Source organism: Ursus arctos, unplaced genomic scaffold (assembly GCF_023065955.2).
Source record: "Ursus arctos isolate Adak ecotype North America unplaced genomic scaffold, UrsArc2.0 scaffold_8, whole genome shotgun sequence".
NCBI classification, from domain to species: Eukaryota; Metazoa; Chordata; class Mammalia; order Carnivora; family Ursidae; genus Ursus; species Ursus arctos.
In genome coordinates this window covers 60,166,403-60,180,119 of record NW_026623100.1, presented here as the reverse complement: position 1 = coordinate 60,180,119, position 13,717 = coordinate 60,166,403, and the positions used below count along the sequence as shown (strand labels likewise).

At 41.1% G+C, this 13,717-nt stretch overlaps 1 protein-coding gene across 1 annotated transcript in view; it reads left to right on the top strand.

Annotated features, from left to right (window-relative positions):
• Positions 1-13,717, top strand: part of TTC27 (tetratricopeptide repeat domain 27) — a 169,225-nt gene that overhangs the window by 90,645 nt on the left and 64,863 nt on the right. The window contains exon 12 of the mRNA XM_026478659.4: positions 86-208. Within this exon, the coding sequence (XP_026334444.3) occupies positions 86-208 (123 nt within the window). The remainder of the gene's footprint in view (positions 1-85; positions 209-13,717) is intronic.

The window sequence follows — 13,717 nt, the reverse complement described above, 5'->3', positions numbered from 1 at the left end:
AAATGGCATGTTAGTGTACCCGCCTAGTGAAAGAGGAATCTCTTTACATAAAGAAATGTTCATTATTTTAACTTGATTCTTCTAGCGCCAACTTGCAGGCTTTCTCTTTGAGCTGGGATGCACGAGTTCAGCCCTTCAGATATTTGAGAAGCTAGAAATGTGGGAAGATGTTGTCATTTGTTACGAGAGAGCAGGGCAGCACGGAAAGGTATGTAAAGGAATATTCTGTGTACTGATGAGAGCCTTCTGTCTTGGGGCATCTTTCTCACTTGTTTTGTTTTTCTAAGCCCACTTTTGCTAGTAGTTCACTTATATTCTCTTTTTCACTTTTCCCCCAGAAATCTTTTTAATGTTTTCTCTGATTTTTGTTGGGGCAAATAATTTTATGTGTATACATGTATGTGTATATGTAAAGAGAAAAGCAAGCCAAAACTGATACGATGTATGATGTTTAGGAATGAATAATGAAAGTGTTGAAGACTCTGTATTTTGATCTTTTTCCTTTGCTAACTCTCCTCCTGAGGACAACTTCAGAGTGAAATGTTAGGAATTATTTTAAGCCTCACTGGGTTGCCTGATGATCAGAGTTTGTGGGGCTTAAGGGAGGTTACCTAGGACGGAGAGCAGCTGGCTGGGCCTGTAGAAGGAAATTTAAAGGGTGTGGCCCCCACCGTCCTTAGGGCAGAAGAGTTGTCAAGTGTGTAATGCATATTTAATTCCAGCCTTAAACTGGCTCAAGAGGAAAAATGTTGCAATATTCATATCTGTTATTAATTTGTTGGTTCCCCCCCCATAAATGAACAAAATTTTTAAAGAATAGGGAGTTCTGCATTGTGAGTATCTGTTGAAACTGACACATTGAAGTCATATGTTAATTTTGGATTAAATTTTGAAATGACTAAATTTCTATCATAAGTATAGTAGACAAGCAGAGTAAAACCCACACATTGGCTCATTTATTTCCATAGTCAACCTTTTGCCATCACCCTAAAAAAAAAGGAAATAGTGGTACAAGCACGTGTGTGTCTGTTTCTTAAATATCTCCCGAAGTATGTCTCATTTTAGACTAGTAGTAAAAGTTACATTCCTTTCAGTAATCACTAATGGCAGTGAGGGTTTGCATTGTATTAGCGTAAGGAGAAACCAGCATGGGAATAAAATTTTACTGTGGAAGATTATAGAATTTTAATATTTTCATCCCAGGAAAGAACTCCGTAATCATATGTTCCACTTCCTCTGTTTTGAAATAAGGAAAGGAGTCTCTGGTGATTTGCCTCAGGTCACAAAGCCGGTTACTGATTATTAGCTCAAGAGGCCACACCGCCCAGGGGTTCACAGCAGAGCCTCTCAGCCCAGGCTATATGAATTCAAATGCTAGCCTGGCCACGTGCTAGCTTTGTGGTATTGGGCAAGTTACCCACGCCCACCCCCCTCTGCCCATGACTCAGTTTCCTCATCTGCAGGCACTTAATCTACCTCTGTACAGGTTTTCATGATGTAACGTCTGTCAAGTAGGTAGAATGGTCCTTTCCTCACAGTGCGACATGGGTGTTGGCTGCTCTCACCGCTGTGATTCTAAGACACATTTTTCTCACTCTGAATTTGGAATGTGTCTGACACTTGATGGCGTCTTCCAGTTGCTGGCTGTCGGGTGGCCATCTGGGTAGATTGTCATTGCCTGTGCGTGTCTACACGTAGTTGCAGTTACGTTTAGTGTCGTCATTTCAATAGAGTTACGTACCATATCATTGCTACATATGGTGGATTTAATTGCTCTTTAGAATATCGTCAAGAAAGATTTTATTATGATTTGGCATTGAAACAAAAAGTCATTGAACACACAGAAAAGGACCGAAACAAAGTAGAGAGATGTATATTTGGTATTCATGAAGTCAACATTGGCCTTTAGAGAAATCATCACAATTTCATTTACTTTTTTTCAAAAGTATCAACTAAGTGCTTTATGGGAGCCAAGCAAGGAGGACATCCCTGAGTAGGTGAAGGCATGTTTTGTATAGAGACGGGGGAGGGAGGAATGGTTGCCATTTAAAATGTCAAGCAATGAATTGAAGGCAGGAAAAACTGCCAAATTTTTCTGAATAGGTTTTAAAAATATCAAAGTAACAAGAGGCTGATGTGATTCATTCAAGGCATTATGTCATCATTTAATTGAAAGCATTTTTTCTTTATTAGTTAAGAGTTAGTCTTATGATTGATAGTGTCCCAAATTTGATGAAATATATTATTATGTTTCTTTGAGGACTTAAATATTTTTTTAGTGTCTGTAGGCCTGGCACTAAAGCAGGACTCAGCTGTTTAACAAAGGAATAAATGGGTGAATGAGTATCTTGATTCCCAGTCTGATGTGTTTCGCATTGTGTCATTCTTCACTATGCTAGGCCTTTATGCTGGTCACTAAATAAATGAACTGTATATAAAATCACAGTAGTTTTGGAAATAGTGATTTTTGAAATAATTAAGTTGTTGAATCCCAAGTTCCCAAGCATGTTTTGAAATACTAAATTTACGTAATTATTTTTAGAAAGTGTGGAAAGCAGAGACTTTCTCTAATTGCAGAAGAAAAAAAATAAGGAATCGATTCCTTTCAGAGAACGGATTTGACTCTGTCCTCTAAAGTAGTTGCAGTATTAGTGTTTTTTTAATTGGCACATGATCTTGTAAGCATTGTCTTATGATAATGATAAATTCCATGTTTCTAATTATTCTAGAAAATGTACATATCTTAATTTTTAGGAATGTGTAGTCATTTACTTTGTCTTAAAGTCTTTTGTGAGTTTCAGCCAAACATCCCCCCAATTTTTTATTTTAAAGGTTGACTTAGCATTTCATTTGTCACATAAAAGACTTCTCTTACCTGTTACTCTTATGCTATATTTGCAGATCAGTTTAACCATAGACCCTAAAAAGTTTTGCTTCAAGCTGGAAGCAAATGTTTTATTTCTAAAACAGCTGAGATTCTTTCAGTATTTGGTCACGTGCCAGTAGTTGTCACCACATTTGATTTAACTAGAAGTTTGTGAAATTTTAATCCTCGCATTTAGTGCTTAATGGCATGATTTATTTTTAAAAGGCAAATTCGAGAAAGTATCTAATTCTAATTATTGTGTTCTGGTGCTTGCACCCTATTGTTGTAGGGTCTCAGACTTTCTAATTTAGACGCTACTTACAGAAATTCTTATGGTTTAATGACCACTGGCAAAATAGCTTAGATTAATTCTGCTTGACCTTGGGGTAAGAACAGGTTCTCATCTGTTAGTATTTAGTTTTTTAAAGTTATCTGGCACACTTCTAGCAGTTTCCCCAAGCCTATGGACAAATTCTTATTTTGGTGCATAAATTTGGTCCCTAAATGAAAGACAAAGATTGAGCTGGTATAAACTGCCTGCAAGAGGTGGGTGTAAAGGGAGTGGAATGGTAAGGGGTAGGACCTCTCTTTTCTTCTCTTGTTCCTAGCAAACAAGGCTTACCTGAGATTAATAGCCTTATCTTTTATTTTGCTATGTTTGCAGGTCATTGTAGCCAAAAGCTCTTAAAAAGTTTTCCTTTAAGTTACAAGTAAATGTTTTATTTCTAAAATAGTCGAGATTCTTTTAGCAGTTGGTTTGGGTTTTGAGGGGGGGGGTAGGGGAAAGGTTTCTTTTTTTGAGATTTATTTATTTATTTTACAGCAAGAGCATGCGAGCTAGGGGGAGGGGTAGACAGTGAGGACAAGAGAGAATCATCAAGCAGACTCCTCACTGAGCATGGAGCCCAATTCAGAGCTGGATCCCAGAACCCTGAGATCATGACCTGAGCCAAAACTACGATTCAGATGCTTAACCGACTGAGCCACCCAGGCACTCTGGAGAAGGTTTCTTTTAAAATAGTTTCTTTAGGGGCACCTGGGTGGCTCCGTCAGGTAAGCGTCTGACTTTGGCTCAGGTCATGATCTCAGGGTCCTGGAATGAGTCCCGCACTGGGCTCTCTGCTCAGCGGGAAACCTGCTTCTCCTTCTCCCTCTGCCTGCTGCTCTGCCTACTTGTGCTCTCTTTCTCTCTCTCTGTCAAAGAGATAAATAAAATCTTTAAAAAAATATAAAATAGTTTCTTTATATGATGTGAAAGATTTTCCAAACTCTTTTCCCACAATACAGTCAGAGTGATCTTCTTGAAAAATAAATCTGATCAGGTCATTCCCACTCTTCAGTAAATTCCCTTTGTCTCCAGGGGGAAGCTCTTTAGCATGGATGGTTTACAGACCACTTCATGATCTGACTCCTGCTTACATTGCTAATCGCGTTATCCCCTTACTCTTTTATCTCTGCTTCGTCCCCCTTTGTACTTGCTCGTTGAGGTTGTGCTCAAAGTTCCTCCAGATTGAAACTGCTTTGCAGCATTGCTTCACCTCAGGACCTTTGTATGTGCTATTGTCTGTCTAGAACTTGTCCTCCTTAGCTCACTTCTACTTATTCTTCAGGTTTTTCCTTGGTGATTACTTCCCACGCTGACCTTTCCCTGCTCCCTCCCTCTCAGATTTGGGGTGTTTTCCTGTGCTCCGATGGCACCCAACACTACTCTGATATCCCATTTGCTGGTTTACTTCACTTACTAAACTGTAAGCTGTTTAAGAACCAGACTTGTGTCTATAGTGTTTACAGAGGTCTCCCCAACACCTAGCACAGGCCTGGCACATGGTAAATCCTCAAAATCTTTGCTAAATGAATGACCTGTAGCCTTTCATTATAAATAGTTATTGCATTGAAGCAAATCTCCAAGTAGATACTCCCTTTGGACTTTATATGTGGTGAAAGAAACTTCTCCAACTCCTGCCATATATTCTCTCTCTGAAAACTAATTATGAGATCTCTCCCCTCCATTTTAATCTGTTAATCTAATAATCTCTTTAATCTAACAACATACAAAGTATGAATTGTTTTTACCACTTTACTGATTAGCCTTCATAAGTGGCAGATTTTGGAATCTGAGCTTAGCCTTCCTTTTCTCTTAAGCCTGCACTCCTTCTCCATACCTGCCTCTCACTGAGGCTGTTGTTAATCCCGTGGAAATTAGATATTACAGGGGCTCCTGGGTGGCACTGTCAGTTGAGTGGCCACTCTTGGTTTTGACTCAGGTCTTGATCTCAGGGTTGCTAGATTGAACCCCTCTTTGGGCTCTGTGCTCAGTGCAGAGTCTGCTTGAGATTGTCTCCCCCCTCTCCTCTGCCCTTCCCACTCATGCTCTCTCTCTCAAACAAGTGGATAAATCTTAAAAAAGAAATTAGATGTTCAGTTTATAAGCCAAAACCTGTTGTGCCGACCTGAATGAGAAAAAAGGGCAAAATAACTGAATATACTCTGTAACTTGGTAATGCAAATAGGAGATGAGCAGCTAATTGGATAACTAGGCCTGGTTTTTTTTTTCTGTGTATCTGCATTGTGTACACTTGTTTTCTTTTTTTTTTCTTCTTTCTTTTTCATGGTTTTTTATTATATTTTGTTAGTCACTATACAGTACATCCCTGGTTTCTGATGTAAAGTTCGATGATTCATTAGTTGCGTATAACACCCAGTGCACCATGCAATACGCGCCCTCCTTACTTCCCATCATCACCCTATCCCATTCCCCCACCCCCCTCCCCTCTGTAGCCCTCAGTTTGTTTCTCAGAGTCCATAGTCTCTCATGCTTCATTCCCCCTTCTGATTACCCCCCTTTCTTTATCCCTTTCTTCCCCTACTGATCTTCCTAGTTCTTATGTTTCATAAATGAGTGAAGCCATATGATAATTGTCTTTCTCTGCTTGACTTATTTCACTTAGCATTATCTCCTCCAGTGCCTTCCATGTTGCAGCAAATGTTGAGAACTCGTTCTTTCTGATAGCTGAGTAATATTCCATTGTATATATGGACCACAACTTCTTAATCCAGTCATCTGTTGAAGGGCATCTTGGCTCCTTCCACGATTTAGCTATTGTGGACACTGCTGCTGTGAACATTGGGGTGCATATGGCTCTTCTCTTCACTACGTCTGTATCTTTGGGGTAAATACCCAGTAGTGCAATGGCTGGGTCATAGGGTAGCTCAATTTTTAACTTTTGAAGGGACCTCCACACTGTTTTCCAGAGTGGCTGTACCAACTTGCATTCCCACCAACAATGTAGGAGGGATCCCCTTTCTCCACATCCTCTCCAGCAATTGTTGTTTCTTGCCTTGTCAATTTTTGCCATTCTAACTGGTGTAAGGTGGTATCTTAGTGTGGTTTTGATTTGAATTTCCCTGATGGCTAATGATTTTGAACATTTTTTCATGTGTCTGTTAGCCATTTGTATGTCCTCATTGGAAAAGTGTGTTCATATCTTCTGCCCATTTTATGATTTGTTTGTTTCTTGTGTATTGAATTTGAGAAGTTCTTTGTAGAACTTGGATACCAGTCTTTTATCTGTAGCATCATTTGCAAATATCTTCTCCCATTCTGTGGGCGGCCTCTTAGTTTTTTTGACCGTTTCCTTGGCTGTGCAGAAGCTTTGTATCTTGATGGTGTCCCACAAGTTCATTTTATCTTTTGTTTCTCTTGCCTCTGGAGATGTGTCATGAAAAAGGTTGCTCTGGCCGATGACGTAGAGGTTGCTGCCTATGTTCTCCTCTAGGATTTTGATGGATCCCTGTCTCACGTCGAGGTCTTTCATCCATTTGGAGTTTATCTTTGTGTATGGTGTGAGAGAGTGGTCAAGTTCCATTCTTTTGCATGTAGCTGTCCAATTTTCCCAGCACCGTTTATTGAAGAGACTGTCTTTTTTCCACTGGATGTTTTTTCCTGCTTTATCAAAGATTAGTTGCCCAAAGAGCCGAGGGTCCATTTCTGGGTTCTCTATTCTGTTCCATTGGTCTATGTGTCTGTTTTGTGCCCGTACCATGCTGTCTTTGTGATCACAGCTTTGTAGTACAGCTCGAAATCCAGCATTGTGATGCCCCCAGCTTTGTTTTTCCTTTTCAACAATTCCTTGGCGATTCGGGGCCTTTTCTAGTTCCACACAAATTTAAGGACTATTTGTTCCAGTTCTTTGAAAAATGTCATTGGTATTTTGACCGGGATAGCATTGAAAGTGTAGATTGCTCTGGGTAGCATGGACATTTTAACTATGTTAATTCTTCTGATCCATGAGCATGGAATATTTTTCCATCTTTTTATGTCTTCCTCAATGTCTTTCAAGAGTGATTTATAGTGTCTGGAATATAGATCCTTTACGTCTCTGGTTAAGTTGATTCCAAGGTAACGTATGGTTTTTGGTGCTATTGTAAATGGGATGGATTCCCTAATTTCTCTTTCTTCAGTCTCATTATTCGTGTATAGAAATGCAACTGATTTCTGAGCATTGATTTTGTATCCCGCCACCTTACTGAATTGCTCTATAACTTCTAATAGTTTGGGAGTGGATTCTTTTTGGTTTTCCATATAGAGTATCATGTCATCTGCAAAGAGAGACATTTTGACTTCTTTTTTGCCTATTTGGATACCTTTTATCCCTTTTTGTTGTCTGATTGCTGTTGCAAGGACTTCTAGTACTATGTTGAATAATAGTGGCGAGAGTGGGCATCCTTGTTGAGTTCCTGATCTTAAGGGAAAGGCTTCCAGCTTTTCCCCATTGAGAATGATATTTGCTGTAGGCTTTTCATAGATGTTTTTTATGAGATTGAGGAATGTACCTCTATCCCTACACTCTGCAGGGTTTTAATCAGGAAAGGATGCTGTATTTTGTCTAATGCTTTTTCTGCATCTATTGAGAGAATCATATGATTTTTGAATTTTTCCTTCTGGATAAAATCTAAGACACTGATAGATTTGTGAATGGTGAACCACCCTTGCATCCCAGGGATGAATCCCACTTGGTCATGATGGATAATCCTTTTAATGTACTGTTGGATTCTGTTATCCAGGATCTTGTTGAGGATTTTGGCGTCCATATTCATTAGGGAAATCGGTCTGTAATTCTCCTTTTTGAGGGGGTCTTTGCCTGGTTTGGGGATCAAGGTAATATTGGCCTCATAGAATGAGTTTGGTAGCTTTCCTTCTGTTTCTATTTTTTTAAATAGCTTTAGGAGAATAGGTATTATTTCTTCTTTGAATGTTTGGTAGAATTCCCCAGGAAAACCATCCGGGCCTGGAGTTTTGTTATTTGGAAGGTTGTTTATCACTGACTCAATCTCTTCATAATTAATTGGCCTGTTTAAGAAATCAATTTCTTCCTGTTTCAGTCTTGGTAGTTTATAGGTTTCCAGGAAGGCCCCCATCTCTTCCAGATTGCTTAATTTATTGGCATAAAGCTGTTGATAAAAGTTTCTAATAATCCTTCCAATTTCATCGGTGTTGGTTGTGACCTCTCCTTTTTCATTCATAATTTTATTAATTTGGGTCCTTTCTCTATTCTTTTGGATAAGTCTTGCCAGTGGTCTGTCAATTTTATTGATTCTCTCAAAGAACCAGCTTCTAGTCCTGTTGATCTGCTCTACTGTACTCCTGGTTTCTAATTCATTGATTTCTGCTGTAATCTTGGTCAACTGCTTCCTCATGCGTGGATCAGGCCTGTCCCTCTGTTGCTGTTCCAGCTTCTTGAGGTGAAAATATAAAAACTGCATTTTAGATTTTTCTGTTCTTTTGAGTGAGGCTTGGACAGCTATGTATTTCCCCCTTAAGACTGCCTTTACGTCTCTGGTTAAGTTAATTCCAACGTAACGTCCATAGGTTTTGGACCATTGTGTTTTCATTCTCGTTGGTCTCCATAAATTGTTTAAATTGATTTTTGATTTCCTGGTTTATTGAATCATTCCTGAGCAGGATGGTTCTTAGTCTCCAAGTGTTTGAGTTTCTTCCAAATTTTTCCTTGTGATTGAGTTCCAATTTCAAAGCATTGTGGTCTGAGAATATGCAGGGAATAATTTCAGTCTTTTGGTATCAGTTGAGACCTGTTTTGTGTCCCAGAACATGGTCTATTCTTGAGAATGTTCCATGGGCATTAGAATAGAATGAGTATTCTTTCGTTCTGGGCTGTAGTGTTCTATATATATCTATGAGGTCCAACTCGTCGAGTATGACATTCAAAGCCCTTGTTTCTTTGTCGATTTTTTCTTGGGTGTTCTGTTTCTGATAGTGGAGTGTTGAAGTCCCCTACTATTAACGTATTTTTATCTATATGTCTTTTTATTCTGGTTAAGAGTTGGCTTGTGTATCTTGCTGCTCCCCTGTTGGGGGCATATATATTTATAATTGTCATAGCCACTTGTTGGATACATCCTTTAAGAATAATATAGTGCCCTTCTGTGTCTCTAACTATAGTCTTAAGTTTAAAATCCAGTCTGTCTGATATGAGAATTGCTACCCCAGCTTTCTTTTGAGGTCCATTGGCATGAAAGATGGTATTCCATTCCTTTACTTTCAGTCTGAATGTATCTTTAGGTTCAAAATGAGTCTCTTGTAGACAGCAAATGGATGGGTCCTGTCTTTTTATCCAATCTGCAACCCTGTGGCATTTATGGGAGCATTTAGGCCATTTACATTGAGACTGAATATTGAGAGATATGATTTTAATGATGCCATTTTGCCATAAAGTCTTTGTTTCTATAGATTGTGACTTTCTGTTCTGTATCACTCTTGGGGGCTTTTTACCTTTATAAAACCCCCCTTATTATCTCCTGTAGGGCTGGTTTTGTGGTTACGAAATTGGTCAATGACTGGCGATTCTGGAAGGTCTTTATTTCTCCATCCATTCTGAATGACAGCCTTGCTGGATAAAGGATCCTTGGCTGCATGTTTTTCTCTGAAGGAGCTTTAAAAATGCCCCCCCCCACCCTTTCTCTCATTCCAGGTCTGTGTAGACAGGTATGACGTAATTCTGATAACTTTTGCCTTGGTACATGAGAAATTTCTTTGCCCTGGCCACTTTCAATACTGTATCCTTGGAGCTAATATTTGTGAACTGCACTATGACGTGACGTGGCATAGGTTTGTCGTGGTTGAGCTTGGGAGGAGTCCTCTCTGCCTCTTGGACACGGATGTTTGTTTCCCTTGCTAGATTAGGGAAGTTCTCAGCTACAATTTGTTCAAATATGTCTTCTAGACCTCTGTTTTTCTCCACCCTCTCGGGGATGCCGATGATTCTGACATTGGAACGTTTCATTGAGTCAGTAATCTCCCGTAACCTACATTCATGAGCGTGGATTTTTTTAAGTCCAGATTCTATTTTAGTTTTCTCTTCTAACACATCCTCCAATTCGCTGATACATTCTTCTGCCTCATTCACCCTGACTTTCAGAGCCTCTAGTATTGACTGCATTTGGCTCATAGAATTTTTAATTTCTGCCAGGTTCGCTCTCATTTCCGCCCTTAGAGATTCAATATTCTCATTACCATTTCGTTAATACTTTTTTCAAGTCTACACATCATCTTGACCATTGTTACTCTGAATTCCATTTCTGATAATTTGGTTATATCCACATCCATTAGTTCTGTGGCAGAGGCCACAGACTCATTGTCTTTTCTTTGCTGGGGGATTTCTCCTTCTCGTCATTCTGATGAGGAGAAGTTGTGGGGTTGTCCAGAGCCCAAATTATTGACCGGGACCCAGGCCTTGTGCCCTTGTTTTATAGGGATCTTAGGGGTGTGGGCTTCTTGATTTTTCAGCCTGCCTTCTGGGAGAGGGGCCTGCCGTGCCGATACTCAGGCAACCCTGTTTGGGTAGAGTCTCCATGTCCCCTGCGAGGGGGGATGGGAACGGGCACACTGGAAGCCGGTATTTCTAGGCTTTTGTTCTCTGGCGGCTTTCCCTGGCGGTTTGCTGTGCCTCTTCTGAGAGTCAGAGCAGCAGTGGCCGAATCTCAGCCTCTGTCTCAGAACAGAGGGATCGCGGACCGTTCTCCACTGATGTTCTGGCCACTTTAACTCTGTTTCTGTTGGTGCTGCTCAACCCTGCAGCATCCCGGGATGTGCACCCCACACCTGGCGTCCCAGCCCTCACTTCCAGGGCCGGCGCGTCTCTGTCCTTTGTGTTTCTAACGCCGCCTGCCGCCAGCCGCCCCCTGTGCGCTCCAAAGCTCCGGCCCTCAGTCAGGTGGTGCGCGTTCCTGGCTCATGGTCTCAGTCTGCTCTCTCGCGGGTGCCGGTCCTCGATTCCACCCGCTCCCCCCGCTCCCCCGTGCAGGTGGCTACCGCTTCCTGGCGCCCGAATGTGGCGGCTCCCTCCCCCTTCCATTTATCTTCCGATATCTGCGTGGTTTCACGGCTCCCCGCTTCGTACCTCAATACTCAGCGCTGGAGATGTTCATTTGTAGAGATCCAGATGTATCTTCCTGCGTCTCAGGCTGATTCCGTGGATGTTCAGGCTGTTCTGGTACCTCTCCAACTTGACTCAGGGGACCGGCTGAAAAAGGGGTTCCCTACTCCTCCGCCATCTTAACTCCATTGTTCTACACTTAACTAGGCCTGTTTTTAATTAGTCTGTTTTATCTTGGACCTGGAGTATTTATGCTGGCAAGTTCCCTTTGGAAAATCAAGCCAGAGCATGATGTTGTCACACACATAAATGTAAAAGGCAATTAGTGAGCACTTGGCTCAGTGAGAGAGTGAACGGGACTAGGCACCATCACACAGAAGAAGTCTAGCTGGGGGCGACCTGCTGGGGTAGGATGAAATGTTCTGCACTTTTCACCTCTCAGTTGCTGTTCATAGGACAAGAATTTAGAGTAGGAGCAAACTACCTTTCTGCTAGGAGAGGGGAGAGAAAATCTTAAGCAGGCTCCACACCCAGTGTGGAGCTGGATCTCATGACCCTGAGATCATGACCTGAGCTGAAATCAAGAGTCAGATGCTTAACCAACTGAGCCACCCGGGCACCCCCATTTTCTCTGTCTTTAGAGCCAGCCACTATAATAGGGAACATCAGAATCCATTTTCACTCTCTGCTACCAGGGAGAAGACTGGAATAAACTACGCCCAAAGTGGCTTGAGTTGTATGCACACAATCATACAAACACACTTTTTTAAGCCTAAAGCTATTGTCAAGTGGCCAAATCTGACTACTAGTGTGGCCTTAAATTCTTAGCCTGCCTTTTTTCCATCCCTTTGGAACAAGCCTCTAGCCATTAAGCCTACTGCTGTCATTTCTGCAGTCCTCAAACATGCTTGTTACAGTTCGCACCGTATCTGGGTCTAGAGCTTGTTTTCCCCCTTCGTTCTTTGACAGGAGGGCTGCTTCTTGTTGCTGCTCTGCTAGTTTGTGGTCGCTCTCTACTGAGCAGGTGTCACGTCAGATGAAGGCCAGGCCACACTTGTCACACATTCGAATTATTAATGCCTTTCGCTCATTCACAAAATCAAGGCATAAATCACCGCCAACAAGGGCACTTTGCTGTGATAATTGCTCTGACTGGAGGATGAGTAGTTGTCCTGAACTGTTTTATCTCCTTTTTGACCAGAGATTGAGCTTCACTTTTACCCATATGGGAGCATCGGTTTTGTTTCTTAGTGCTTTTATTCCCAACAAGAGTCATTTCCTAGGTGCGACCATTTCCTAGGTGTAACCACTTGGGTTATAAGGGCTGTGAAATTCACATTCTGCTGTTTGACCTCTCTGTTCACTAGAACTAACTTGTTATTAGATATGTCCTAACTTAGTCATCCTCAGTATTGATGTCAGCCGGATCACATCCCCTGAAGGAGTTCTCCCGTTGTTCCCAGTGGGAAGAATCTTTTATGTCTTTATTTAGAATCTGAAGCCCCTTAGGAAACACCAGTAGCCCTTTGTGACTTAGTGTGAATTTCAGTCGAACTTATCCAGCATTTATAGAGTACCTACTGTGTGCTGGGCAATGGTATACCAAAGAGGAGTGAGAGACAGAACTTACCTCCAAGAAGCTTATAGCCTGATAGTACAGATCCACATGAATAGAATATTTGAGTAAGATAGAGCAGGTGTTAAGATGGAATATTGTACAGCTTCCGAATTCTATCTGGACATCGTATTGAGAGTTTAAATATTTCTCCCTCCGCTGTCCTTCTCTAAAGCAGTAGTCCACTCACTTTGTACCTTGTATAGGCTTTTTTGCTGAGATCGCTAGGATCTCCTCCTATGATTCTGTACATTTTCATAACAAAACTGATGTTTGGTTGAGATTAGCTTATGTGGAAAAATTTAACTTTAATTTTGTAATCATCAGAAGTTTTCCCCTTTGACCTCACTTCCTCTAGTCCTCTCGACCCAGTTACATAATCACTTATTCAGCAGTTGACAACAATTCTTCTGTGGGAGCAACTATACACAGTTGACCAACGTGATTATTTACAGAAAATTTTAACGTCCCTAGAAGCTGTTTCTGTGCACTTCTCTCTTCCTAGCAGTGAAAACTCAAGCATCTTACTTTCTAATCTGGTTTTCCAATAGAGGGAGTTGAGAAAGAACACAAACATTAGGTTAGGCCTTACTGTATGCCTGACAAAAAGCTAGGTACATTTCACATCTCGTTCTTGTAGGTAACGTACAAGTAAAAAACAAACTCTCAAGATATTAGTTAACGTGCTCACAGTCCTACAGTTTATAAGCAGAACTAGCATTTGAAGTGCCTTTCTGACTAAAGGCACCTAAGTGCTCGCAGGGATGCTGGGCAGGAAAAAGCGCAGTTGAGGGCTACTGTAGGGTGGAAGTTTAATAGTCTAAATCTGACATTGCAAGACGT